The 25973-nt window shown below is 41.6% G+C and overlaps 2 protein-coding genes across 3 annotated transcripts in view; both read right to left on the bottom strand.

Annotated features, from left to right (window-relative positions):
- Positions 1–5430, bottom strand: part of LOC134452545 (polypeptide N-acetylgalactosaminyltransferase 10) — a 22426-nt gene extending 16996 nt beyond the window's left edge. For both annotated transcript variants that reach the window (XM_063203001.1, XM_063203002.1), the window contains exon 1: positions 5167–5430. In XM_063203001.1, coding sequence (XP_063059071.1) covers positions 5167–5328 — 162 coding nt within the window. In that variant the 5' untranslated portion in view covers positions 5329–5430. The remainder of the gene's footprint in view (positions 1–5166) is intronic.
- Positions 5431–8170: 2740 nt separating this feature from the next.
- Positions 8171–25382, bottom strand: LOC134452539 (P2R1A-PPP2R2A-interacting phosphatase regulator 1). Its single transcript, XM_063202989.1, has 9 exons — positions 24060–25382; positions 22345–22429; positions 22100–22159; positions 18505–18551; positions 16230–16287; positions 15061–15128; positions 14255–14310; positions 13804–13888; positions 8171–13669 (listed from the first exon to the last, which is right to left on the bottom strand). Exons 1-9 carry the CDS (start codon positions 24158–24160, stop codon positions 13552–13554), a joined length of 678 nt encoding a protein of 225 aa, XP_063059059.1. The 5' UTR covers positions 24161–25382; the 3' UTR covers positions 8171–13551.
- Positions 25383–25973: the final 591 nt, after the last annotated feature.

The following is a 25973-nucleotide window of genomic DNA, read 5'->3' as shown; positions in this document are numbered from 1 at the left end:
GAAGAGATTTCTGCTGCAATATCATGTGTTCATGTAATGTGGTATCTTGTGTGCCCATGCACAAACCACTGCTTTATAAAGTGGTAAGTGCTACTGTTAGAGTGGCTTTTTTCTAAAACCTCAAAAGCACTCATCACCGGATCTATGTTGAGCACGTAATGGCATGGTTTCTGTGCTGCAGTGAGTGGTTGTGTGAGTAGGTCTACTGCATGTGTGTCTCACGGAAAATGGAGAGAAGCTGAGAGTGTGTCTCTGTGTATGTATATGTATAGTAAGTCTATAGGTGTGCGAGAGAGAGAGAGAGAGAGAGAGAGAGAGTGAGAGTGAGAGTGAGAGAGAGAGAGAGTGAGAGAGAGAGAGAGGAGAGAGAGAGAGAGAGAGAGAGAGAGAGAGAGAGAGAGAGAGAGAGAGAGAGAGAGAGAGAGAGAGAGAGAGAGAGAGAGAGAGAGAGAGAGGGAGAGAGTGAGTGAGTGAGTGAGTGAGTGAGTGAGTGAGTGAGTGAGTGAGTGAGTGAGTGAGTGAGTGAGTGAGTGAGTGAGTGAGTGAGTGAGAGAGAGAGAGAGAGAGTGAGAGAGAGAGAGTGGGAGTAAAATCAGTGTGCATGGGAGAGGGGGAAAGAGTCTTGATGCATGAAGAGGGCGTTATCTACTCCAGAGCAGTGTCATCAAAAGGCATATAGTGCACTCCACTGGCTGTAGTGTCATCAAAAGGCATATAGTGCACTCCACTCGCTGTGCATTAATCTCATGTGGGACAGATTAAGGCTGCACGTCCGACAGCTTGACGGGGAGCGAGGTTAGAAAATGATCTATTTTAGAGTCTGTGTTAATCTATAATCCCTTATTGCGGAGGTCTCTACTCTCTAGCCCCCAGCTGTTGCACCAGATTCACTACTGAGGGCAGAGATGGGGGCCCTGCAGTGGCCAACCAATAGGGCACTTGCCTGCCATGCGGCTGACCCGGGTTCGATTCCCGGCCCGGGTCCTTTGCTGACCCCTCCCCGTCTCTCTCCCAATTCGCTTCCTGTCAACCTCTCACACTGTCCTGTCAAATAAAGTCGAAAAAGACTACAAAAAATATCTTAAAAAAAAAAAGAGCAGAGATGGGGTTGACGGCCTCACCTTCAGTCCCTGCTTTGCATCACGGCTCCGGATGTACATTTGTTTGCATCGCTGTACACTAGTGCATGTCCAACAATACTAGTGCATGTCCAACTGCCACATGAATTTCCCCATTGTGGCATACTTACTTACTTACTTACTTACTTACTTACTTACTGAAGAGCAGTGCTTGGTCTACTCTCTACGGACACAGACTAGTATCAAGGGATGGGTCATTTAGATATGTGGTCAATCTAGTAACAGCATCCATATACTTTATTTATAGTGATACTGATATCACAATGTGGGAACAGTACACTAGTACACAGTACTACCTTCATTATACCAGTAACACACACACGCACGCACGCACGCAGTTATCCTGTACATCTTTAAGAAGTAACCTCTTCCTTTTCTCATCTACAATTTCTAGGTGACATTGAGCCGTGCTTGTAATACAGACGAGCACCCCACCTCGTTGTACACAAATAAGTATTCATCTTCCAACTGTGTCAAGGACATCATGATGAGTTTTTTTTCACGGGAGGGGATGGGACGGGAGTTTTCAGGTACATCTCCATCACCTCAATACAACAGTGGTGCTCAGGGTTGCCAGATGAGGCTGATTTGATGATTTCCAGCCCAAAAAAGGCTCAAAACCCGCCTGGAAGCACTAAATCCCACCCAATTCTATTGATTTCTATGGCCAAAACTGGGCGCTTTTTTTCTGCTAAATGCTATTTTTACCCGCAGATGGTCATCCTAAGCAGCTCAATTGGGCGGGAAACCACCCAATCTGACAACATTGGTGGTACTACTACCAGTGAGACTGTATTACATTACAGCATGTTAGTGGCAAGCCGAGGCTGTGGTCTCTGTTTACAGAAGGAGGAAGAAGGTGGTGTTTCTCTGAGGAGTAGGGTGAACAATTCACTTTGGAGGCATATTTTTGTTGTAGGTAAAATGAGACTTTTCCCCCTCAAGTCACAGACCACAACATATACTGATGTCCCAAACCACACTTCCCTGGAGTACAAAAGAAGTAACTTAACATGCTAACTGTTATAGACAAGAATTTGAAAGACAATAAAGACCAAGCGTGTCAATAAAAGCAGACTTGTAACATAACTACTTTTGAATTTTTGACTAATTCCTGAGAGGCTGTAAATATCTGAGAGTTAGATTAGCTATGATTTTAAGGAAAAGCTGAAGTATTAAACCAAAGATTGGCCTAGATATTGACAATCAAATCAATATAACCTTCTTCAATGAATAGATCATTACACATTCATCACAAGGGAGGGACTGAGGTTCATTCATTCATAATTTCTTCCCAGAATGACCTCTCATGACCGCCCCTGTTTAAATGATTCAAGGATGTATATTTCTTACAAGCACAGAAATACTGTTACGTATTGCATATGATGTAATTGCAGTCAGTCAGACTATTCTGTGCATGTGAAAGGGGATCTAAGTTCAAGTGTTTTAATGCAGTTTGGGGATGGCAGTGGGTATAAGCAATAACAGTGTGGTACATTGGTGGTAATGTCACAGTCATAACAATGTGCAAATTGTAAACACAAAATGCATTTAAAGCCAAGATTGTGTTTGTTTTTCAATATGGCTTTGGTAGTTAACTGGGAGGAGAATAGCCTGGATGACTATGCGTTTTAATTACCAATTATGCTGTTTTTGAGGACTGCCTAGGGCTATGCAATAAAGCTTTTTAATGAAGAGCATTTAAGTTCATTTAAAAAACAGGAGCATGGCTCCCATTGTGGTGGCATGGTACGGTTCAGTGTTTGTGGGCGGCTAAAAACTGGGAGCCTGAGTGCCTCGAAGCCTTTGTTGAGGTGATGATAATTCAATTCTCAAAGTGTTGAAGTAACACTGCAGTGCATTTCATCCTACTGTCTGAGTGCTGAATTAACGTCACAACGTGTACTGTGCCTGTGCTTTGTGCATAAATTAGGGGAAGAGGCAGGCTTTAGCAAAATGACATTTTTTGTCTACATTAATTCTGCTAATGGAAGAAAAACAGGTTGTCCAAAATGTGTGAGTGTGTCTGTGTCTGTGTCTGTGTGTGTGTGTGAGAAAGAGAGAGGGAGAGGGAGAGGGAGAGAGAGAGAGAGAGAGAGAGAGAGAGAGAGAGAGAGAGAGAGAGAGAGAGAGAGAGAGAGAGAGAATTAGTTTGTTGTGCATGAGTGAGTCATGTCTGTCTGTCCGTATATGCGTTAAGGTGTGGTGTCGCGGTTGCCTAGTGTGGGATCCATTAATGTACACTCGTGTGTCATGGACTGACAACACACAAACATGGAGACGGGAAGCAGCACCTCAACAAATAATACGATTAACAGCCATTTGCCTACAGTACTTCCACGTCTGATTTGGATAAATACACTTGGCAGAAGTCGCTATTAATTAATTGCCTTTGAAGCTGTGAACTGCGGCCTAAGCTTTACGATCAAAGTTGATCAAGGCTATTTCACAGTGTATGACAGATAGTGTTAGTATGTCATGGCTCAAGAATAATATTATTCAACCAACTCTCAGACGACCCATGGCCTTGGCTGGCTCATGCTGATCATCTTATATCGGCTGAATGGATAAAGAGCTTGCCCTTAATGAATTCCAGAGAGAGAGATAAATAAAGGTTCTCATTTCAAGCCAAGTCAAGTGTTGGTTTGCATTTCACATGTCAGGGTGTGGACAGAAAGTGTAGACATGTGAGAAAGAGAGAACAGAGCTGCATCCGTGCCGTGGCCATCCCCCTCAGTAAGCCACTCTACTCTGCACCTGCCTCCTTTGGATGCGCTGGTTTGGTTTCCCCTCGAGTAGAGTGTGCCTGCTCAGAGGCATACAGAGAAGCTCACACATTCATGTACACACAGAGGTCCCTGTCTTTGGAGTGTGATACATGACACACACACACACACACACACACACACACACACACACACACACACACACACACACACACACACACACACACACACACACACACACACACACACACACACACACACACACACACACACACACACACACACGACTGTATACTCACTCTGTACGGAAAAAGCAACCAAGTGTGAGTGTGAACAAATGGCCTATTATTCTTACTTCCCTTGTCTAGAAATGAGAGACTGTGACATGCTGTCACTACCGGCACTTCCATTCAATTCATTGTAACTACCCTTTGCATGTGTCAAACAGATTACATCTAGCCTAATGCTGACAGATATGCTGTCATTTTCTTTGGTGGGCGGTAACCTGTCCGCATTCAAAATAGTGTCACAGTCAACTGTCTGTGTTATCAACAAATCAGACATCTGTTCCTGATGTACCCTCTGAATACGTGTCCCTGTTTGCCTATTGTTACACGTATAACACCAGACCCTGCAAAAAAAAAAAAAAAAAAAAAACATGAAGAGGTGACTGTTGAACTTCACAAAAGAAACATTTCCGACAGTCCCCTCACATGGTGCTGCAGGAGGACCTCCTATCCGGAACAAGCACTAGGATGCTTCCCTGGGGTTTATGTATTTTACAGAACCAACAATGTGTGTGAAGCAAGCATCTTGATTTTACAACATCGGCTGCCATGCTGGCAAGACACGGTTTGACAGGCAATTGTGCCCTGTAGACAGCGTTTGTTACCCCTGCCTGAAGTGATTTAATTGAATTGCCCAATAGCCTATCCAGCTCGTCAGTCTCCAAGTAGACTTTCACTTTTGGTGAACAGATTTAGAGCCAAACTATAGTAGCAGTACACCGTGCAGTTCTACGTTTGGAACTGGACATTGCTTACTCTAGAAAGAAATGGACAATCTTGTCACTGAAACTTCAGACCAGGATTAAAGAATGCATCTAGCATCACATCATGCCAGTCTATCCATCAGCAGCCTGTTAGCTAGCTGCCACAGAGAAACAAACTAGAGCTAGAACCGAAGATTGACATTAGGCAGGAAGACTTCAACAAAGCGCGATGAATAAGCAAACATGTATAAGCAACTTCAGAACATACACCGCAACGCATAAAACATTCCATGCTTGATTAGACACCTACCTGCAATTGTTGAGAGCTGCCTCCTGGTCCCTCCACGATTTCGGGCGAGTTTTCAAACATTCGGTCTCGATACAAGGACCACAGACCCACATTGGGCAAGAAGAGAAGTGCTGCTATAAGTAAACCAGCAAACTGCAGCAACCTCTTCTCTTTTCGTCTCATTTTGACATCGAATTCAGTCCTCGCCGAATGTTGTCAAGTCACGTCAAGTTACCCCCAGGTAGAGTCAACTTTCTCGCTCTTCCCCTCGAAATCCAGGCTGTGCTTGAGTGCACGCACTTCCGCCAGAGGGAGCGGACCACTATCGTACACAGGGGGAGGTTCAGGATGAAACTATTTCCAAGCGGTTGCTCAGTCATCATCTCACCAACAAATCAGTGCGACTGGGTATTTCTTTTTTTATTCTGCTCGAAACAGAATATACAGTGAAAGTGTAGTCCTTTTCTGGGATGAACCATAACGTCGCTACAGTGATTTCTACATGTTCCAATGCGCTGTTTTGGCTTACAAGTAACAGCTGACACATTGTAACAATCGACGCACACACCCATTATAACACTTCGACTTCCTCTTATGGCCAAATTTGTGGTAGATATGGATGTATCTCTGGTCGTGCATTAGGTTAATCAAATGAAAACTAATTAAGAGAAATATTGGATTGATAGAAAAAAGATTGAATTGATTAAAAATAGGTTCCTTTTGATAGATAGCATTACGAGCAACTCAGTTGAATACTACAAACTGCCCAGAAACCTGAAGGGCAGATGAGTTGAAGCACCTTTTACTTTCCTTGACAGTGACCAGGTGTGTGACCAGCTGTTTATTGCCCCTAATCCTGACCCACTAGGATAAGGTGGTTATTACCACCGCCAAGGAGGTTATGTTTTCTTTCTAGCTAACAGGCTATAAGTCAATTTTCCAAAGAACTCTGCACAATGGACCTCATGCTTGGTAGTGATTACCTGTGTTATGCAAGTGCTTGCTTGTGATGGTAAGTGCATATTCAGAACAGGCAGACCCTCTGTTAAAACATTGAAGACACTTGACAACATAATGACACTAGTCCTACACTAGTCATTACAATGAGGAGGCCTCACTACATGCAGGACCCTTGAAACTTGGCGGACTGCCAATGGTGCATCTCCTTGGCCTGCACTAAACAAATGTAGGCCTACAGAATCACAGCTATGGTGTAGTGCATGGTAGACCAGTATGCAAGTGTCTGTTGTATAAACATCTTACTAAAGATGCTTTTGAATTTGCATAAAATACAGTGCCCTCCATAATTATTGGCACCCCTGGTTGAGATGTGTTTTTTAGCTTCCAATTATTTTATTTTTTTTCTAAATAATATGGGACCTTAATGGAAAAAAAGAGAAAAATCCAACCTTCAATACAAGTGCATTTATTCAGTGGGGAAAAAATCCCACATAAAGAAATAATTATTTGACATCAAATAATGTGTGTCACAATTATTAGCACCCCTGGTGTTAATATTTTGTACAACCCCCTTTTGCCAACAAAACAGCTCCTAATCTTCTCCTACAATGTTTCACAACATGGGAAAATACAGAAAGAGGGATCTTCAGCCATTCCTCTTTGCAGAATCTCTCTAAATCATCCAGAGACCTGGGTCCTCTCCTCTGTACTCTCCTCTTCAGCTCACCCCACAGGTTCTCAATGGGGTTGAGGTAAGGGGACTGAGATGGCCATGGGAGGAGCTTGATTTTGTGTCTGGTGAACCATTTCTGTGTATATTTGGCCATATGTTTAGGGTCATTGTCTTGCTGAAAGACCCAGTGACGACCCAGCTTCAGCTTTCGGGCAGAGGGCAACAGATTTTGATTTAAAATGTCCTGGTATTTCAAAGCATTCATGATGCCATGCACCCTAACAAGGTTCCCAGGGCCTTTGGAAGCGAAACAGCCCCACAGCATCACTGACCCACCCCCATACTTCACAGTGGGTATGAGGTGCTTTTCAGCATGCGCATCTTTCGTGGTACGCCAGACCCACTTAGAGTGTTTGTTGCCAAAAAGCTCAATCTTGGTCTCATCTGACCAAAGCACACGGTCCCAGTTGAAGCCCCAATACCGCTTGGCGAACTCCAGACGCTTGCGTTTATGATTGTGAGTGAGGAAAGGTTTTCTCCGTGCATGCCTCCCAAACAGCTTGTTGGCATGTAGACAGCGCCTGATGGTTGATTTGGAGACTTTGTGACCCCAGGATGCTACCATTTGTTGTAATTCTGTAACAGTGAGCTTTGGAGATCTTTTGATTTCTCTTACCATCCTCCTCACTGTGCGTGGTGGCAAAATAAACGTGGGTCCTCGTCCAGGCTTGTTTACCACTGTTCCAGTTGTTTTGAACTTCTTAATTATTCCTCTCACAGTGGATATGGGCAGCTGCAGTTGAGTGGCAATCTTCTTGTAGCCTCTGCCTGACCTGTGAAGGTCGGCGCACATCTGCCTCACTTGTATGCTGTGTTCCTTTGTCTTTCCCATGTTTAAGAGTGGATAAGAGAAATGGCCTCGGTGTCACGTCATATTTATACCCCAGGGAAACAGGAAGTGATGAATTACTAATTAAATTTTCCTACATACTCTGGTAAACTTTGTAAACTACTGTAGAAATGACAGAAATGCTTCAATTATATTTATTTCCTGGGAATTGTTAAGGGTGCCAATAATTGTGGAACAGGTGATTTAATGAAAAATAATTATTTTTTAGTCAGGGATTTTTTTTTCTTTCTTACAATTCATTTGAGTTGAAGGCTACATTTTCCTACAATTTTCAGTGTGACAGTATTCTTCTGCAATAAACACTGAATTTATTTTAAGGCTTTTAACACATCTCAACCAGGGGTGCCAATAATTATGGAGGGCACTGTATATCCAAACTAGAAATGCACTCAGAGTGCAGCAGACCTCCGCCAAGGAAGCTGTTTAATAGAACATTTGAATATGTAACACCCTATTTTAAAAACTGTTTTCAAAATGTGCCTTATACTGAAATGGTGAAGAATCTTTTTTTTTAATTCCACCAAAATTCAATGACTTGTTCCTTTGTCATTTCCAACAACTCCACAAAATTTCATCAAAATCAGTGCATAACTTTTTGACAGACAAAGAAACTGACGTGACAGAAAACATAACCTCCTTCCTTGGCGGAGGTAATACAATGCAGATCAGCAGACTAACAGGTTTGTGATATGTGGTATGCAGTACAGTACACTGTGGGAGTCTCTCTCTATAGTGTTGGAGCACAGGGTTTACTACAACGCTAGCAAGGTCAAGTGTCATTGAGAGCTGTGTAGAATAGGCTGTGCAGGAAATCCATTGAAAATGAAGCACATGCATATTGTTAAAGTCATGATATGATAAGAATTTTATTATCATGATTGCATTCATATACAATATATATAATAAAAGTGTGCAGCATGTTTCTTTCTTTCTTTTCTGTCAATAAAAAATTGACATTTTTACATGTCAGTCAACTATACCATGAGAAAAATGTCAGGAAATGGAACGTATCTGCATTGCCTTCAGCTTTGTATATTACAGCTTCATAAAAATACACAGTCTTTTCTCATGACTTGAATTTTGAAAGCATTTACAAAGTAAATTCAACTGCCAAAACATGAGGCACTGGCAGTGGTGAACGCCAATAAAGTAAAAGAAAAATACAAAACAAAACAAGTCCAGTCCTTCTTCTCAAGTGACCTTCTATTCCTGAAGCTATAATAGCTCTTCTGAAGCAACAGTTTCACACAGACACACACTTTCCCCATTGCCTTTGAACCTTTAACATCTGCAATTTTTTTTTTGTTTTTGCTTCTTCTCAAAAGCATTCAGATGATGGGTCAAAATGGTACAACACAAAGTTGCCATGTCTGCAGTATTTCCTCTGCAATCTCTGATGTGCCAGTGAAGTAACACATTTCTTCATAACCAAAAGTAACAGGAAACAGATTAGAGAGTTGCCGATAAAACACCAGAGATAAGAGATGCTGAATAGCGAGACACTAACCAAGCACTGGTACTTAAAGCCCATGGCTCTGGACCCTGTTTCTCAAAAGCATTGTTGCTAACCAGTTAGGTTGCCAATGGGAAATTGCATTGCAACCAAGTAAGTTGCTAACTTAGTTAGCAATAACGTTGTCGAGAAACGCACCCAGAAAGCTCTACTGTCGCTGTTTCTCCACTTTTACACCCCAGCAATTGAAGGTCATACAGTTGGTGGATACCTTGAACATTATTCAAAAGACAATTTCAAAAGAAAAAGAAATGGGAAAAGAAAACGACAAACTAATAATGACCACAAGAAATAATCAGAAACAATTAAATATAACATTACAACAAGAAATGTATATTCCTTTTCAAAGTTAAAGTGAGAAAAAATATATGTACATATATTTGGCAACATTTTTGGGGGACTTCTGCTGATGAAGGCACTGCTAATTAAGTGGACAACCAGACAAAAAAAGACATAGGCCTACTAATGACTTGAAGGAGAAAACATGTCGAAATACTTCTAAAAGCATATACATAAGCTATACTCTACAGAGCTGTGCAAACATTTTCCGGACAGTATTTGAAAGCACAGTGCGCTTGTGTACGTATATACTCAAGATAAAGCCAGCAAAAAGGACTCTCTGGGTGTAAGTCATCTGTGTCCTCTCATCCTTTCCTGTGGGCTCTGGCTCGACCTCATCAATGACTGAAGTTTTTATTCAGGTAGGTCAGGAAGGATGTGAAGTTTTTATTCAACATTTTGCAAAAACATAAAGCAAAGGCCATTCTCTCATTTGCAACAGGGATGCTGAATGGTCAAAATCCCCCAAAACTCAATCTGCACTTGTTGATAGTGGGGGAAGTTCATGGTTTTTGCCACAGAGGTGGGGACTAGAGGATGATATTTTTCAGGAATTCCCGTGCGGGATGGGAGTCAAAATTTTAAAGATGAACTGGAGCGGGCAGGAGCGGGAATAAAGATGAATGGGAGCAGGCAGGAGCGGGAATAAAAATGAACGGTAGCGGGAATGCCGCTTATTTTTTCTTTAAAAAACAACCAAAAAAGCCTCGTTTTTTTGACGAAATGGGAGTGGGGTTGATTTTGAGTGGGAGTGGGCAGGATTGGGAGACTCTTTTCAGGAGTGGACGGGATGGGATTTGTTTATTTTACTCCAGTCCGGGATGGGATTTTTTTTTCTGGGACCGGGATGGTATGGGAGTGAAAATCCACTCCTGTGTCATGCTCTAGTGGGAACACAGTGAGGCAAGAGGCAAGAAGACACAGGGAAGGACAGGAGGACAAAGATTGACTTGCACCCTCTGCGCATTTTGACTTCCTGTTGACACACGAGGAACCCTTTATAGACATACAGTACACATGCACACACATGCTGTCGATGAGCTGTGAAACCATATAAATATTTGGAGATAAATGGTTGTGTGAAGCCATATAGTGTAACTCTGTTAACTGTGGAATAAAAAGAAGTGAACTGCACCAGCACAGTGTGTTCTGTACTCAAACGCTCTCAGAGGGCCGGTGTCCCCTCTGTATCCCAATGCTTGTAGGCTTGTAGAGAAATACCCACACTAGTATTTGGGATGGTGGTCAACTCCTTTTTTTGGAAGAATTAGCAGGAAGTCACTACAATGATCAGATGCAGCACCTTCAAGTGTGTACAAGTCACAAGTCACTAATGAAACTATTAGCTTCACACCCCATAGTTAATGAATAGTTCCTTGTACTTTTCAAACTCTGTAATTCTATGACAAATAAGCAGAGTTGCATGTGAAAGTAGAAGACAGTATTACAGAAGAAACATGTCTTTTCCATCTTAAAAACCCATGTCCTAAAGTTTCTTTTAAGTTATTGCAGGGCAGCATTTTCTCTACATCTTGACATTGTTGTGGTAAAGATAAATGCATTGGGTTTTCACAGAATGGGTAATCATTTAAACATCCAATTAAGACACACAATTGAATTCACACATACCTGTATGTTATGTCACTGTGATTTACATTCCTTTCAGTCTTGTTACTTAATCTAAGGTTTGGTTTGTGCTGGGGCAAAGTTTGCAGGCTTTGGACAAAAAGCATGGAATGCTGTGCTCTACGTATATTTGCCAAAATATGACAGCTGCATTTGTTAACAAATTTCTCTATAGTGCTTCTGGCTGTCCCTAGCAGTGCCAATAGACATAAACAACTCTTCACATCTGAGGCCATTTAAAAGAATTTTGTATATGGTCTTGATTTTGGGTTAAGTTTAACATACATATGTCTAACTCTGTACAATTCACTCTTTAAAGAGCAACAGAAAGTGAAATAGAGGCGCAATGCTCAAGTCAACATTATCTGAACATGAAAACAAACAAACACACAAAAATTAAAGGATATAACTGTAAATATGATCCCACTCATGTAACAGCAATATTGATCATACAACAAATACTGTGCAAATAGTCAAAGGTGGAAGCAAAAACTAGGTATCTGTAAATAGAATCACATCTTTTCCTTCAATGTGAATATTCAATGCGGTCTTTACAAGAGGAACACAAAACAATCACTATTTCAGTTATTCCTGAACGTCTTTGAATCTTCTGTCAGCAGCATGATACGATTTGTTATTTTTACATGAGTCATGCGCGGACCGAAGAATTATAAATACAACTTTACACCACAGTCAAGATGGGGGAAAGGAAGAGCAACTCGCTGTGATTATTTTCAATGTGTGATCCTCTAAGCAACACTTAATACCAAGAGAGCCAGGCAAATAGAAATTTTACACTTTTCTAATCCCTGATTCCATCTTCTCGAGTACCCAGCATTCCCTGACTGTGAGGCAAGTTAACCAAAACCAGATGTGTGAAAACTAAATCCCAGCTCAGTAGTAGAAACCCTGCCAATGTCCCTCCTACACAAGTGACATCACTGAGTGAGGTGGTCTACCTGCCTTGAGTACTCATTACAATCAGCTGAGTCAGCTGAGATTGGATCAAATTCACGGCAGGGCTTTTTGTTACCTTTCTGAACCCAGGATTTACACCTCTTTTCAAACCCTGTCCTGGGGTAACCCCTCTCCTTAAAGCCCTAACGTGTTACATATGTCTACAACTGTGTTCGACGACTGGGGCATTCCCAACTATGAAAGACTTGGCCAGGAGCTTGGCATTGACCTGGCTCGAATGTGTATTTATTGTTTTTTTTAAAATATATTCACATACTGTACATGTATAAAAGGAACGCACAGGCATAGCGGCCGTTTCCTCTCCAATTGATCACTCTCTCACTGTCCTGGACTGTTGAGTTCCACACTCAATCCCAACTAGTGACATGTCAACATGAATTTAACATATGGTGGGGAAAAAAACGTTATTTGGGCTCTTTCATTTCATATGGGAACTGGAATAATTCAGGTGAGAGAAGTCTCGTGTTCCACTTATTTTTTGGATTGGGCCTGGAACGCAAACCTACTGTATGCAACAGTAGGCTACTTTGGACCACGCTATTGACACTGCACCAGAGGGTATTCTCTCTCTCTGGTTCATAAAACTGGTTCATAAAAACAGGAACACATTTTTTATATTACCGGTGAGTGGCCTCCCTCTCTAATACTATTGCATGTGGAAAAGACCCCACGACTGAACACCCAACCCAAAGTGTTGAGGTATGGATCCAGTAGAACAGCTCATTTCTAGTTTGCTATCCAAATAGTAGACACTATTCAGCTTGAATCTCACCATAGGATTCCCAGACAAAAAAGTATTTGAAGTGCCATGCCAGGCCCTACATTACATCAATGCATCACATCACCTGGGATGTAACTGCATTGACAAATTTTGTGGTTTGTGATATCGTCACATACTCAACATGTACTTTAAATCATTGTAGCAAAGGGGCCGAGCGGAGCAGTCTTTCTCTCCCCCCCATGGTTTTGAACCTAGGACCACAGAACGCCAACCATAATGCACCCTGACCGCCACCCCAATGTCCAAACTGTATCACATCATGGTCAGAGTGTATTTTGGTTACCCAACGTGCAGTGCCGAAGAACCAGGTAGGAACACTTAAAACTCTCGCCATACACAACAAACACCATCCTTTTCTCTCTCATAGGCACATTACTGATTCGACAAAGGCTGCTTCAAAACGTTAAGTGTGTCCATTATATACAGCTTTTAGAAGTTTAACAGTGTTGTTGTCCTGAATGGAAAGACTGTGATGGTGTAGAGAGAACACTGATTGCCAGAACTCTGTTTTAACTGATGTGAGCAGAGATAACAGCGCTAACACCAGGTCAGCGTGTTGCTCCGGTGACCCCAAATACCCTGCTGCAGGTCCACGCATGCTGTCTGTTCCTGGATGCCTGGAACCGCTAGTGGCTGGGGTGATGGGGGGAGAAGGGAGGCGGCGGAGACAGGGATATGGGGCTGTTCTGGGGACCTGTACAGACAGGATGCCCTCCCGTGGACGATTCGTCTCCCTGGGAAACACTGCAGACACAACAGAACACAGAGCAGTATTGTGTCAATTGTTGAAGCAGCAAATGGAATGCATTCTGGAACAAAGTGGCGATGAATGTGTTTGAAAAAAACAACCAAGTGTCCACCTTGATGTAATGGCGTACCTGACTGTATAACTTGTTACATGAGCTGGTTCGGTTACTCCGGCAACAAATAGCTTCTTTGGGGGTCCGTCTGATTCCACACCTCCTATAATAAACAGCAAAATTAGTCAGAGACACAATAATCCCCATCCCAGTCAGCCCAGTTTTTTCACGGTTGCAATGGATAACATTATGTCAAACAGAAAGAGAAAAAGGTTGGTTTGAGGTAGATTAGACCATATCTGAGAGAACTCAGAGAACTCTCCTTTTTAGTGACACAATTTTGACCTAATTTTGCCCCAAAATGAACGGGGTCAATAACTCCATCTTTTCTGAAGACACACACACAGAAAATCCCAATATAACCCCTGGACAGACAGACAACACTAAAAACAATACCCCCTCTCTAGAATTTCAGTGGAGTAAGTAAGAAAGAAATCTTTCTGAAATTATTTCTGTTCAGTGTTCCTACCTTTTCTCTTCAGTGGAGTCAGAGCAGGCCACCTCACGGCTGAGCTGACTGAACCGCTGTGGAAACAAAAACAAAATAAAAACGAAAAGCATAGGGTTATACAGGCCGTCATGGCAACATTGATGATCAAACATTTCACACACCCACTCACAGGGGGAAAAGGGGTTCTGTCTGCTCTTTTATGAACTGTAATAGCACTCCTGTTGGGTCTATATGCTGAAACAATCTTGAGGCTTTGTCTACTGTACAGCATGCTGGTCAGACGAAAAGAGCTTAAAAAAAAATAAAAAAATCTGTAGCCCGGTTCTCACCACACTTCTGTGTGTGTGTGTAGCTCTGGAGCCCCCTGGTGGAGCTCCAACACACAGAGGTCTGGGAGACTGTAGCAGGATTCCATTTCTCCAGTCAAAAAAAATAATCAATGGCAGTCAATATCAATGGCAGCTCGCATTGAGGAGCGGCAGGACAGATTATAGACTTTACTGACGCTTTAAAGATCAACAGAAAGCGTTTTGAAGGTATTTGTTGGTGGCGAGGACAGACGGAATGATGGATAAAGGCATGCTTTCTAAAGACGGAGCCAACACGTGCTCTCCCAGACCTAGTAGTGGAGCTAACGAAGCTGCGTGGAACTACAGGTCGGGCAAGAGCCAGGCAAATATTTCTGTGCTTTAGATGGCAATACGCACACTGAGCATGAACTATTTCAGTGGACAGAGTGTGTGTGTGTGTGTGTGTGTGTGTGTGTGTGTGTGTGTGTGTGTGTGTGTGTGTCTGTGTGTGTGTGTGTGTGTTGAATAACTTACCCTCTGAAGCGTCTAATTGGACTAGGGGAAGAGTTGGGAGTCGCCCCACTGTCTTGATTGTGGAAACCCTTACAGAGGGAAACACAAGAACAACTATAATGGCCAAAGAAATGTCAAAGTCAGCTATAATACAATACAATTATATTCACAGGAACACAACTTCATTCATTACAATCAGAATTACTATCAGATTTTTCTTTACAATAGCTATAGTAACCTCACAGTATAGGTCAAAGGTTTAAGAAGAACAAGCAAGACAAGTGGCTCTGATGAACAAACACCTCTCACAGACTGTAAAATTATACTGAATGCTGCTCAATGACAATTATATTTATATGGCTTACATCTGTTCTGTTGTCATGGTAGATAGAATTGGAGTCGTGTATTGCTTGGTGTGTCTGCTCACAAAAAGTTAGAAACACTAAAAACAAAACAAAAAATGAGGCGCGCACAAGGCTCGTGTTGAAAACGGTATAATGTAATTGAAACGTAACAAAAGAAGTCAGTGGAAAAAACTGGAGCAACACTCCACTGACTTCTTTTGTTACTTTTCAGATACAATACACAGTTTTGACACGAGCCTCGTGTGTGTCTCAATTTTTTTTTACTTTTTCAGTGTTTCCAACTTTTTGTGAGCAGACGCACCAAGCAATACACGACTCCAAGTATATGACGACCATGACAACAGAACAGATGTAAGCTTCAGGTTCAGCCAGGTCACGTGATAACAACCAACGTTACGAATGAAGGCAAGTCGTTTGCCAGTAAAGCACTCTGGGTCCCAGTGTAACTGGTGCAGAGGCAGACTTTCCATTAGGCAAGCCTCGGCAATTGCCTAGGGCCCCGACAAAATCTGTTCTCCCTAGGGGCCCCAACTGTGACACCAGTCGCGGACTGCGGTAAACACACAAAAAAGTAGACTTGATCTTAATTTGTCACTCATGCTAAGTAATCGAAGATGCCTATATACTGTATGAGACAAAACACTTAGCACCAAAACACCAAACTTCTTGTCTATGCAATGATTTTTGAGGACCCCATGTTTGCCTAGGGCCCCTAATTGGCTAGATCCACCCTTGAACTGGAGCAGGAACCAGCTCTGGCACTGGCATCCTTCTGTCCAGCCTAATAACACCTACTGTGGACTCGTAGTAAAACTGAAAACTCACCACTGGTAAGTGATCATGCCAGTGGCTTGCTGTGGGCACTGGGACCGGCTGGGAGGCACTATATAGAGAAAAAGAGAAATGCAGAACCCCATCGTCAATCCACTGTAACTGGAAAATAGACATTTGTACATTCCTCTTACATTTTTCCTGACAGTAATGCTAGATGAGTTGACATGAGGACAAAGCCATTGGTTCTTTCTTCTGCGTTTTAAACCCATTTCAGCCTAAGGCACCTGCAAAAAACATCTGCTGAATAAATACCTACAGTAAGCCCTTTTTAGGGAAAGGTGCCTTCTGCCTATTAAGACCAAATTATCTCAGCCTCCGAAGCACATAAATACATGAAATAAGTTACATTTAAACGCTAGGACCCTCATCTTGCATGAATGTGTTCATTCAGCTCCACCTTATCCACTTTTTTAATAAAAAAAAACAACTCTCAAGATCCTAAATGCAGCGTATATGTTGCTCCAGGCACCAAAGGTGAAACAACACATAGGCTGCATCAGGCTAAAATGGGTTAAAAAGATTTGACGGTAAAACAGGCTTCCTCTAGTTAAAACTTGAATTTAACGCACAACTACAATCAACATTCCTCCGTTCTTGTATTGTACCTCCCTCTGCTGTCCACAGGGAGGAGCCAACTAGGCAGGTGGCAATCAGTCAGTTAACCCATTGATGTCTAAGGTGCTGTTTCCACGTAGCAGGATATTTTTTTAGCAGGGTATTTTTTTCTCCTGCTACGTGGAAACGCAACATGTGGATAAAAAAAATCCTCCATTGTAACAAATGCGTTTCAGACCCCTAAACAGGATATTTTTTTCTCCTGCTATTTTTTTCTCCTGCACCTGGATTTTTAAATATCTGCTACGTGGAAACGAAAGGCCAAAACCAATGCAAAACCAATACAAGCAGGAGAAAAAAATATCCACATATAAAAATATCCAGCTACGTGGAAACGGCACCTAAAGCACCTGCAAAAATCGCCTGCTGAATGCCTAAGCCCTTGTTAGGAAAGTTGTCCTCAGCCTATAAAAACCTAAATATCTCAGCCTCTGATGCACATAAAAACATGAAATAAGACTCATCATGCACTGGAATGTATTCATTCAGCTGTAACATAATCACATTTTTATGAAAAAAAGCTAAAATCTCATGTGCCTGAATGCAGCATGTATGTCGCTCCAGGCAGCAAAGGTCAAACAACATATTCGAGTCATCAGGCATCAATGGGTTAAACCAGGGGTGTCAAATACATTTTCAGTCCAGGGGCCACATACAGTGAATTTGATCTGAAGTGTGTCGGACCAGTAACGTTTTGGTGACATGTTGCAAATTGCTGCTTCATATCGGAATCACATTGCAAGTCAATCATGTGGAGATGGATGTCAGTGGGCATATCAGTAGCGTAAATGACGAGCAAAAAAGGTTCTCAAGTACTGACAACCTGAAATCTCATACACTTGCAGCAATTTCATAATGGGCTAGAGATTTACAACTCTTTTTTGACATTATTTGCTTTTTTCCCCCTCTACAAGTCTGGGGCTGGATTTAACCATCTCGCTTGCCGCATCCGAACCCCCGGGACTGCTGTTTGACACCCCTGAGTTAAACAATCAAGCAGTTACCGTAGTTGACCCACCCCTCAAATAATAATATCAGACCCTGTTTACAGTATGATCTTTTCATCTGTTTCGACTTTTCATTTACACGCAAACAGAATTTGAGCTCCTCAAAACATGTTGTTTTTAAATGGTTACAATCACCATATACTCATGTGGGTAGTTGTGAAGCTGTTCTGTGCAGTGCTGTTCCATTCTGTATTGTGTTCTGTAATATGCTCAGTTTGACTGTGTTGTGTTGTACTGTTCTATGCTATGCTGTAAAGACCAGTGTTACTTTTGTCAGCTTTTTAAAATGTAGTCGTAGTCTTAGTCACAATGACGAAAATCAATTTTAGTCTTGGTCATATTTTAGTCATTGCCTTCCCAATTTAGTATTAGTCTTAGTCTAAATGACGAAAATCAATTTAAGTCTTAGTCAATTTTTAGTCATTTTAGTCAACACTGTACATAATAGAACTCCACACACTGCTTCTCTTTTTAACATCTATCATTGACTGTACAGAATAAACCTTCTCCGTACACGGCTTCTCTTTATATCACACTGTACAGAATAAAACTTCTTCACACACTGGTTCTCTTTTTCTCTATTTTATTTAGCCTACATGACAATGTTCAATGGAGGTGTGTTGCACTGTCTTGCCCGTACTCACCTTAGTCTCTGCAGACTGCCCCTGAGTGTCAGCTCCATATTCTCATTCTGAGGTGGGAGCAAACACACATACAAAGCAATAAACAAAATGTAATTGCTGGAGACATGTTTTGACAAAACACAGAGGTTTCATTTTCTTTTGTGCAGTGTGTGCTGTGATGTGGTGTGTGCTCACAATGACGAATAAGACTGACTAGAACTTTCATGAAAATGCACAGTAAGCTGCAAAAACATTGATAATATTTCAACAACTACAAGCAAACAGTGCTTTTCATCAGTCTAACCACAGCTGGGTTTCATTTTCAGCAGCTGGCTTCAGCACCACAATTACAGAGAAGTGGCGATAAGGCAAAAATCTCGGGTTAAATTCCCAAGGCACCCACACTCACTGATGAAATGTCTACGATAACTGGTGCTGTTGTTGTTGTAAATGTTAGATATCCATGTAAATTGTACACACAGGCTGGCCTTTGTTTATTTAGTTCCACTTGCCATAGTATTTATATTGTGGGAGAAACATGATGATAAAACACACAGAGATGCTCTGATATTTATGGTTTCAGTCACTCATACAACACTGACTGGATGCAAAAGCAATGCCCTCTTTCAACAACATTAAATACTACATAACATATGGCCACAGGCCAACTCTTTTCAGCTGTTTCATGAATGAATGAATGAATGAATGAATGAATGAATGAATGGATGGATGAATGAATGAATGAATGAATGTGCAGTGTGTACATAACATTGCATATCTGGAGTCTGATGTAAGAGAATGTTAAATCCTCTGTGTAATGTCAGGTATACAGAAAGAAGTATTTGACAATATTTGACAGAATTTGAAAATAAAACACATTTGCATGACTTGAAATTTTAGAGGTTTATTTACAAAATGTATGCTGCCCATTCAAAAAAGAGTGGATCCGTCTAATGAATGAAAAGTGCATGAAAAGTGTACATTTCCAAGCCATAATTAAAAACTTACAAATTGATGGTGGTAGTACATATTGAAAAATACTACAAACGTGAATGAGCAGCAAAAAATCTAAATAAGGCTAAATAAAGAAGCTACCAAAATATTACACACTGGACCTTTAAAACTATCACCTGTTAGCAGGTCACAATTCACCATGCATCAAAATAGATACATTACAAGGATAAGAATTGGGTGCACAAAAAGTGTTACTTGAAAGTGAATTTGTTTATGCTTTGTGTGACCGTTTGTACTCAAACTGATTAAAGAATGCAATCTTGTGTTGTCATGGGCGTTTTTAGACAGGGGCCAGGGTGGGCCTGGGCCCCTGTAGGATTGGTCCAGGCCCCCCCTAGGGCCCCTGCGCCAGCCAATCATACAAAAATTTAAAAATAATGTCTAACAGGTTTGCAACGTGCATTGACGGATTCCAAGTGCAACAGACACAGGAAGGGACTAGGAGGGTCAGTTGTCCCAGGCACAGGCACAGAGGGGGTACAGAATTGGGTCCTAGTGACATTACACATGTTGAGTAGGGGGGCCTTCGTCAATTCTTTGCCCCCAGGCTCGGATGCCACTGCCCCTGCACGCACTCCACCCGATTCGCAAGATGTTCCACCTGCAGACTTGTGAGCTAGAACTTCTTCATTTTTTGAACTATTATCGCTGGACTTAAATGGAGTTGGATAACATGCTGAAGTGAGGAAACAATTCATTTCCTTAAGTGTCTGTAGGTGATGAATAAGCCGGTTTTAAACGGAATGGTGGCATGCATTCGGTTTGGGCACTTAGGCTATTGTATGTGGCTGAGTTAAAAGGCAATTCTATGTGGTGCTATTTTATTAATTATTAACAGTGCTCAGATTCATAACGGTATTTAATTGCCATCCCAACTGTGTGTGCTGCAGCACTGCTATTAAGGCTGCTTATGAGTTTTGTCATAGGCTAACGTAGCCTAGCTTACAAATGCAATGGACAGACAACATTGCTACATTGCTGTTTGAAATGATTTGGGAGCAAAATAGGAGCGAAATGCATCACCATATGACACAAACCACCGGACAAAATACCTTCTACGTTGGATTTGGCCTTTAATTCAAAGGAAATATTCACACACAATGTCAGTAAATCCGTTTGTTTTCCGTGTCTTCAGTCTGTTTCGTTTCTGTTCCCACTGTTCTGTCGCTACTAGTCAAGCGCAAGCAACAGGACGCCGGACCTAGGAACCAGTGTTGCCAGGTGTAGAACGTGAAATAAGCAACTAGTGTTGCCAGGTGTAAGAGAAATAAGCTGTTTTGGGCTGGCTTAGAAAAAAGCCCAAAACAGCTGCCAGAGAAATTAGCAGCTGCTTATAATCATTTAACCCTTCTTCCTTGAAAGATCTACTACTGGGACTGAATGCCCCGTGGTGGAGATTTTAGGCTATTTTATGCAATGCTGCATTTTCTCTTATTTGAGACTTTGTTGGATAGGGAAATATAAACTGTTAATTATAAAAATATTATTGAAATGAAAAAGTGATAAAATAGAAATGGAGATTAATTTAAATTCATGATTTTATCTCATTTTTAAATTTAATTTCAGTCTTTTCGTTAGAAAGGTTTGGGGGAAAGTCGCCACTTATATATATTTAAAAAAATGTGCAGATCCAATTGTCATCAAGAAAACTGTGATACACATTTGTTTCAAAACCGCCCATCCCTAGTTTGTATGTTCTTGCCATTATATTTTTTCCATAATAATAATAATTGGTATAGCACATTTCAAACAAGGCATGCAGCTCATTGTGATTTAACAGTTAGATTAAATATGAAATTGGTAAGTTGGTTAACCCATTGATGCCAAATACTGTGCCAAATGCTATCATTGACCGTAGTGGTACCCTGAGCATGGTACCGTCCCACCGCACTGCTCCCCATGGGGCGCCACTGAGGGCTGCCCCCTTGCACGGGTGAGGCATAAATGCAATTTTGTTGTGTGCAGTGTGCAGTGTTCACTTGTGTGCTGTGGAGTGCTGTGTCACAATGACAATGGGAGTAGGAGTTTCCCAATGGGCTTTCACTTTCACTTTAGTGCCAGGAGCTGCATGATGTAGCTTTAGGCTCATGAAATTCAACATTTTTGTAAATGAAGAAAGTTTGTATGTTAAAGCTGAATGAATGGGTGATACTGCAAAATGAAGCAGCTTTTAATTCAATTAATTTCATGCTTAGTATGTGCTTCAGATGCTGAAGCATGTGTTTTTGCAGGTTTTTTAGGCAACACTGGGTTTAGAAAAAGGCCGATATTTTGGCAAAAGTAAGGTTGAAGAATATAAGGTACATGGGCCCCCCTCAAAACATGTGGGCCCCTGTCAGGCCCCTGTGGTAATTTTGGGCTAAAAACGCCACTGTGTGTTGTGTCCTGCCCTGCTCTAGCAAACTGCGTTAAGACATCCTATACCATACTGTATGCAGCCACATCGCCCCGGTTACCCAGACTGGGTCATTTTCCTGCCCTACCCAACTGTCTCCTGTCACTACTTCACTGTCCTGTCAAAGGAAGGCACAAAGAGGCCCAAAATACATATTTTTAAAAAGATTAAATTATGTCTACATATAATAATTAGTTTGACACCCACCTGTCGCTTGTGCTCTGCCCTGTCATTGGCTGACGAAAAGGGATGCGACAGAGAAAGGACCTAGGGCCAAAAAAAGGCATGTTAGCAAGTTCAATGAGTACCCCAAAACCATGAAAAGTGTGGTAAAATGTGGTGGCAGTGACTTGTGACAGTGAATTTGTCAATATATCTAATCTTAGTACAACTTTTTTTCACTTCATAATTTAACTAAAAAAGTGTCATGTAAAGCAGAAATGAATGCTTACTCGCGGAGGGCAGCTGGGGTTGACTGAGACACTACTCCTCCGATACCGGGCTGAGGAGGTAGGGCTGAACACTGTCATGCCGTCACTGTCATGAGAAAAATACATTAGTATTCAGATTACCTAATCTTTTTAGAATCTCTATTCTCTACACGGTGTCCCAAAATACATACAAATTTCAAAGCATTGTGAAATAATGAATCTTGGAAATGGCTGTTCATTAAATTGTGCAACAGTTTATTAAAATGCATGTACTTTTCAAAGTGTAACATGTCAAAGTATACAGTACATCTACACTACCGGTCAAAAGTTTGGGGTCACCACACTTTCCTCCCACAATGCTTCTTTCTGACAGTTAAGCTTATTCCTTTTCAATTTCAGTTCTGGTATAAAATCAGTGTATAGAGTTATTGTTCCCTGAAATTAATGCATGCAACAAATAAGCAATTTGATATTGGAAAAAGTAACTGGATTTACTTGTATAGGCAATGCATAGAATAGACCAAAATGTATCACTAACTTTTGACTAATCAAAGTGTACCTTTACTAAGGTAGTGTCTAGGCTGGTGTAGTAATCAAAGTGTAGACTCCTTTGGCATTAATAGTAGCCAGTTGCGGTTCTACAGATTCATTCCCGGGATGGGACGAGGTCCAGAATTGCCCATGAGCTCTATGAGCCCCATGCATGCAAACGTTGATGTCTGCTCTTGTCAATCCATACAATGCAGGATGATATACACATCATCTGAAAGAGGAGAATCTACACTTTCCAACGATGTATGGCACTGGCTTGCACACTAAACCATCGCTGAGACAATGGATCGTGCATTCATAAGTAGGTTCATTCTGATGGCTAGAAAATCATGCAGCTACTTTGACTTGAATTTGTGGACGAGGTGGCAACCCAACAAATGTCATACACCTACCATTGGAAAGGGCAGACACTGAGCTTTCCAATAGTTCCATGCATTCTCCGATAAACCAAAGAAATGTCTGTAGAAAAATGGACTAGAACACGTATTTCTATGTAATAAATGGGTGAAAAAGCTTGGTTAGATTTCACTCTTCTGTCCAGTTTAACCAATTTTATGGGTAATCAATCCTTTTTTCACCTGTGGCTGTTCAGTACTTTCCATTATTCCATTTCAAGCTATTTAAAAGATGTTTGCGACTTGAGTTGCAAACAAATAACTGGAAAAATGAAGGTGACCCCAAACTTTTGAACGGTAGTGTACATCATTTTATGGTTTTGTCACCCTGCTCACAAACTGACATCCAATCTGGTCCAGACATCACTGCTTAGAGCACTTAGTAGCAACACACACAAGTTTGTGTGTTCACTTTTAATGGCTGTGGTAGACATAACTTAGCTGTACAGTACACGATAATAAAGTAGCAATAAAGTGATATGTGTACATTCTAAATTTTGTGAATTTCATTAAAAAGAGAAAAACACCTACAATATATTTTCCTAAAATATGTCTTTTGTAGCATATTAAGTAATGTATTATTATTATTAGAAGAAGAAGAAGAAGAAGAAGAAGAAGAAGAAGAAGAAGAAGAAGAAGAAGAAGAAGAAGAAGAAGAAGAAGAAGAAGAAGAAGAAGAATCTGTAGCCTATACATGATAAATGAAGGTTGACCAGGCAAAATGCTGTGTCTGGACATGTAATGCAAAATTATCCGTGCAGTATTTTAATTCCCCATTATTTTTCAAACCTGACACTGGTGATCATAGGAGCACTGTTCGACCTCCGGAGAGCCCCTCCTCCGCTTCCACAAGTTGCGCCTGCGCACTGGTCGACTTCCATTCTCTCCATTTCAGATCTTGGGGCCTGAGGGCAAGCGGTAGTGCTTCCAGGACCAGACGCGCCTACTCGGCTTGACTTTGTAATCAAACCCGGCAGAAGCCTGACCAGCAGGCCCCACGCCTAGAGTACGGGGCAACTTGCAGCCGTTTATTCAATGGGAAATAGTCCCTCCTTAGTTTCCGTTTTATAACATATCTCTTCTTCAGTAAATAAATCTCTACCTGACTCCTGGGGCCCAGTTGCAAGCGTTGGGTTCAAAGTTAAGATTTCCGTTTTGCCCGTGTTTGATGAATTTCAGCCAGCTAGCATTATCACAAGGCAAGTTTATGTAGCTGGCAGACAGTTTGCGTCAAGTTCACGGTGACTTAAACAGAGCTAGCAAACTACATGTCTGCAAGACCTGTCGCATCGGAAAAGTCTTTTAATGGCCATATCACCGACCGACGTCAAGTTTGGCAAATGACAATGCTCAATGAATGCTTTCGGGTAAAATCTTCTTTGCGATGATTTACTTTAACTTGTGGTTTCTGAACCCAGTCCGTCAGCGTTACCTTCCCAGCTAGCTCAGTATTGCTAGTCAACAACAATTATCAGTTGTTTAGGAAAGACAGCCGAACAGCTGCGCACCTCCACAGCACGGACACAACACATCCCAAAATTCCAACAGTCTTATTTGCGCTACTTCCAAGAAGTACTCCGGATTTACTGAGCAAGCGAATCTTGAAGTTACCAGTTTTATAAAGTGCTGCAATATTACATACTGTCCTTCAGAAATGTTCCGTGATAAGGTCTTTAAGTAGGTGTCAGTAATGTCATCCGAACCCAGAGGGTTTCTTCTCGAAGCCAGCTAGTCATATTTCACATGGTCCATGGGTTGCATCGAAATCTTATAAAGAAAAGAAAATCTATCGACATAGTTCGCAACGAAATAGTGGTGACTAGTCACACATGCAACAACGCCTCGCACAGGCGAAAGAAGGTACTACTTTTCAAACTTCTACGTGAAAATCCAAAGGACAAGGGCCCCCAAGCCCCCCTTGTCTTTCCATGAACTAGGCCTAGTTAGAAGCAAGCTACCAGTTGGACTTATTATTTTCAATAACAATTGTTTTAAGTCTTCTGAAATGACATTTTGGCAGATGTACTTTCACTTTAGCCCTCACTGAGTTAATGTGGGTCAATAAACTTGAGTTCAAAAGTTAACTTTCCAAGGTTGACATGAGACACTGACGAAGGCAACAGCCGAAATGTTTGTCTACACTTCTGCTGCTATGTAAATAATGAAAAATAAAAAAGAAGAAAAGAAGAACCCGAGTTCGATCCAGTTTTTCACCTTCCAAGGTTGACATGACCCATAGTCTACTGCAGGGGTGTGAAGGACCCTTTTTCATTAGAGGGCCACTTCAAAATGTATACATTTCTCCACCCCTGGTCCACTGAAGGACTATCCTGTGTTTGACAGTAATTGTTCAGTATAGCCTAAAGCAGGGCTATTCAAATGGCCCTGGGGCCAGATCTGGCTCTTGGATGGCAAGGTTCTGCCCCCCGTCAGAACAAAATAAAAACAAATATGTGCGCTATCTTGGGCTAATTTGCGACCACTACACACTGGGGATATCTCTACTATGCTTTCACATGAGAGTGAAATCTTATCTAACGTGTCATAATAAATAGACCATCCTAAAGCTGCTATAGAGAAGCGAATATCTGCTCTGTCTGGAAAGCTATCCACTTGTTGAGACACCTCAGACACCGTGCTGCTCACAGTTATATAGATTCTATGTTGGGCCCCTTCGCTGGAGGGAATTTGAAAAACTGGCCC

This window comes from Engraulis encrasicolus, chromosome 7 (assembly GCF_034702125.1).
Source record: "Engraulis encrasicolus isolate BLACKSEA-1 chromosome 7, IST_EnEncr_1.0, whole genome shotgun sequence".
NCBI classification, from domain to species: domain Eukaryota; kingdom Metazoa; phylum Chordata; class Actinopteri; order Clupeiformes; family Engraulidae; genus Engraulis; species Engraulis encrasicolus.
Note: the sequence above shows the minus strand (reverse complement) of the source record. Positions and strands in the feature narration are given on the sequence as shown.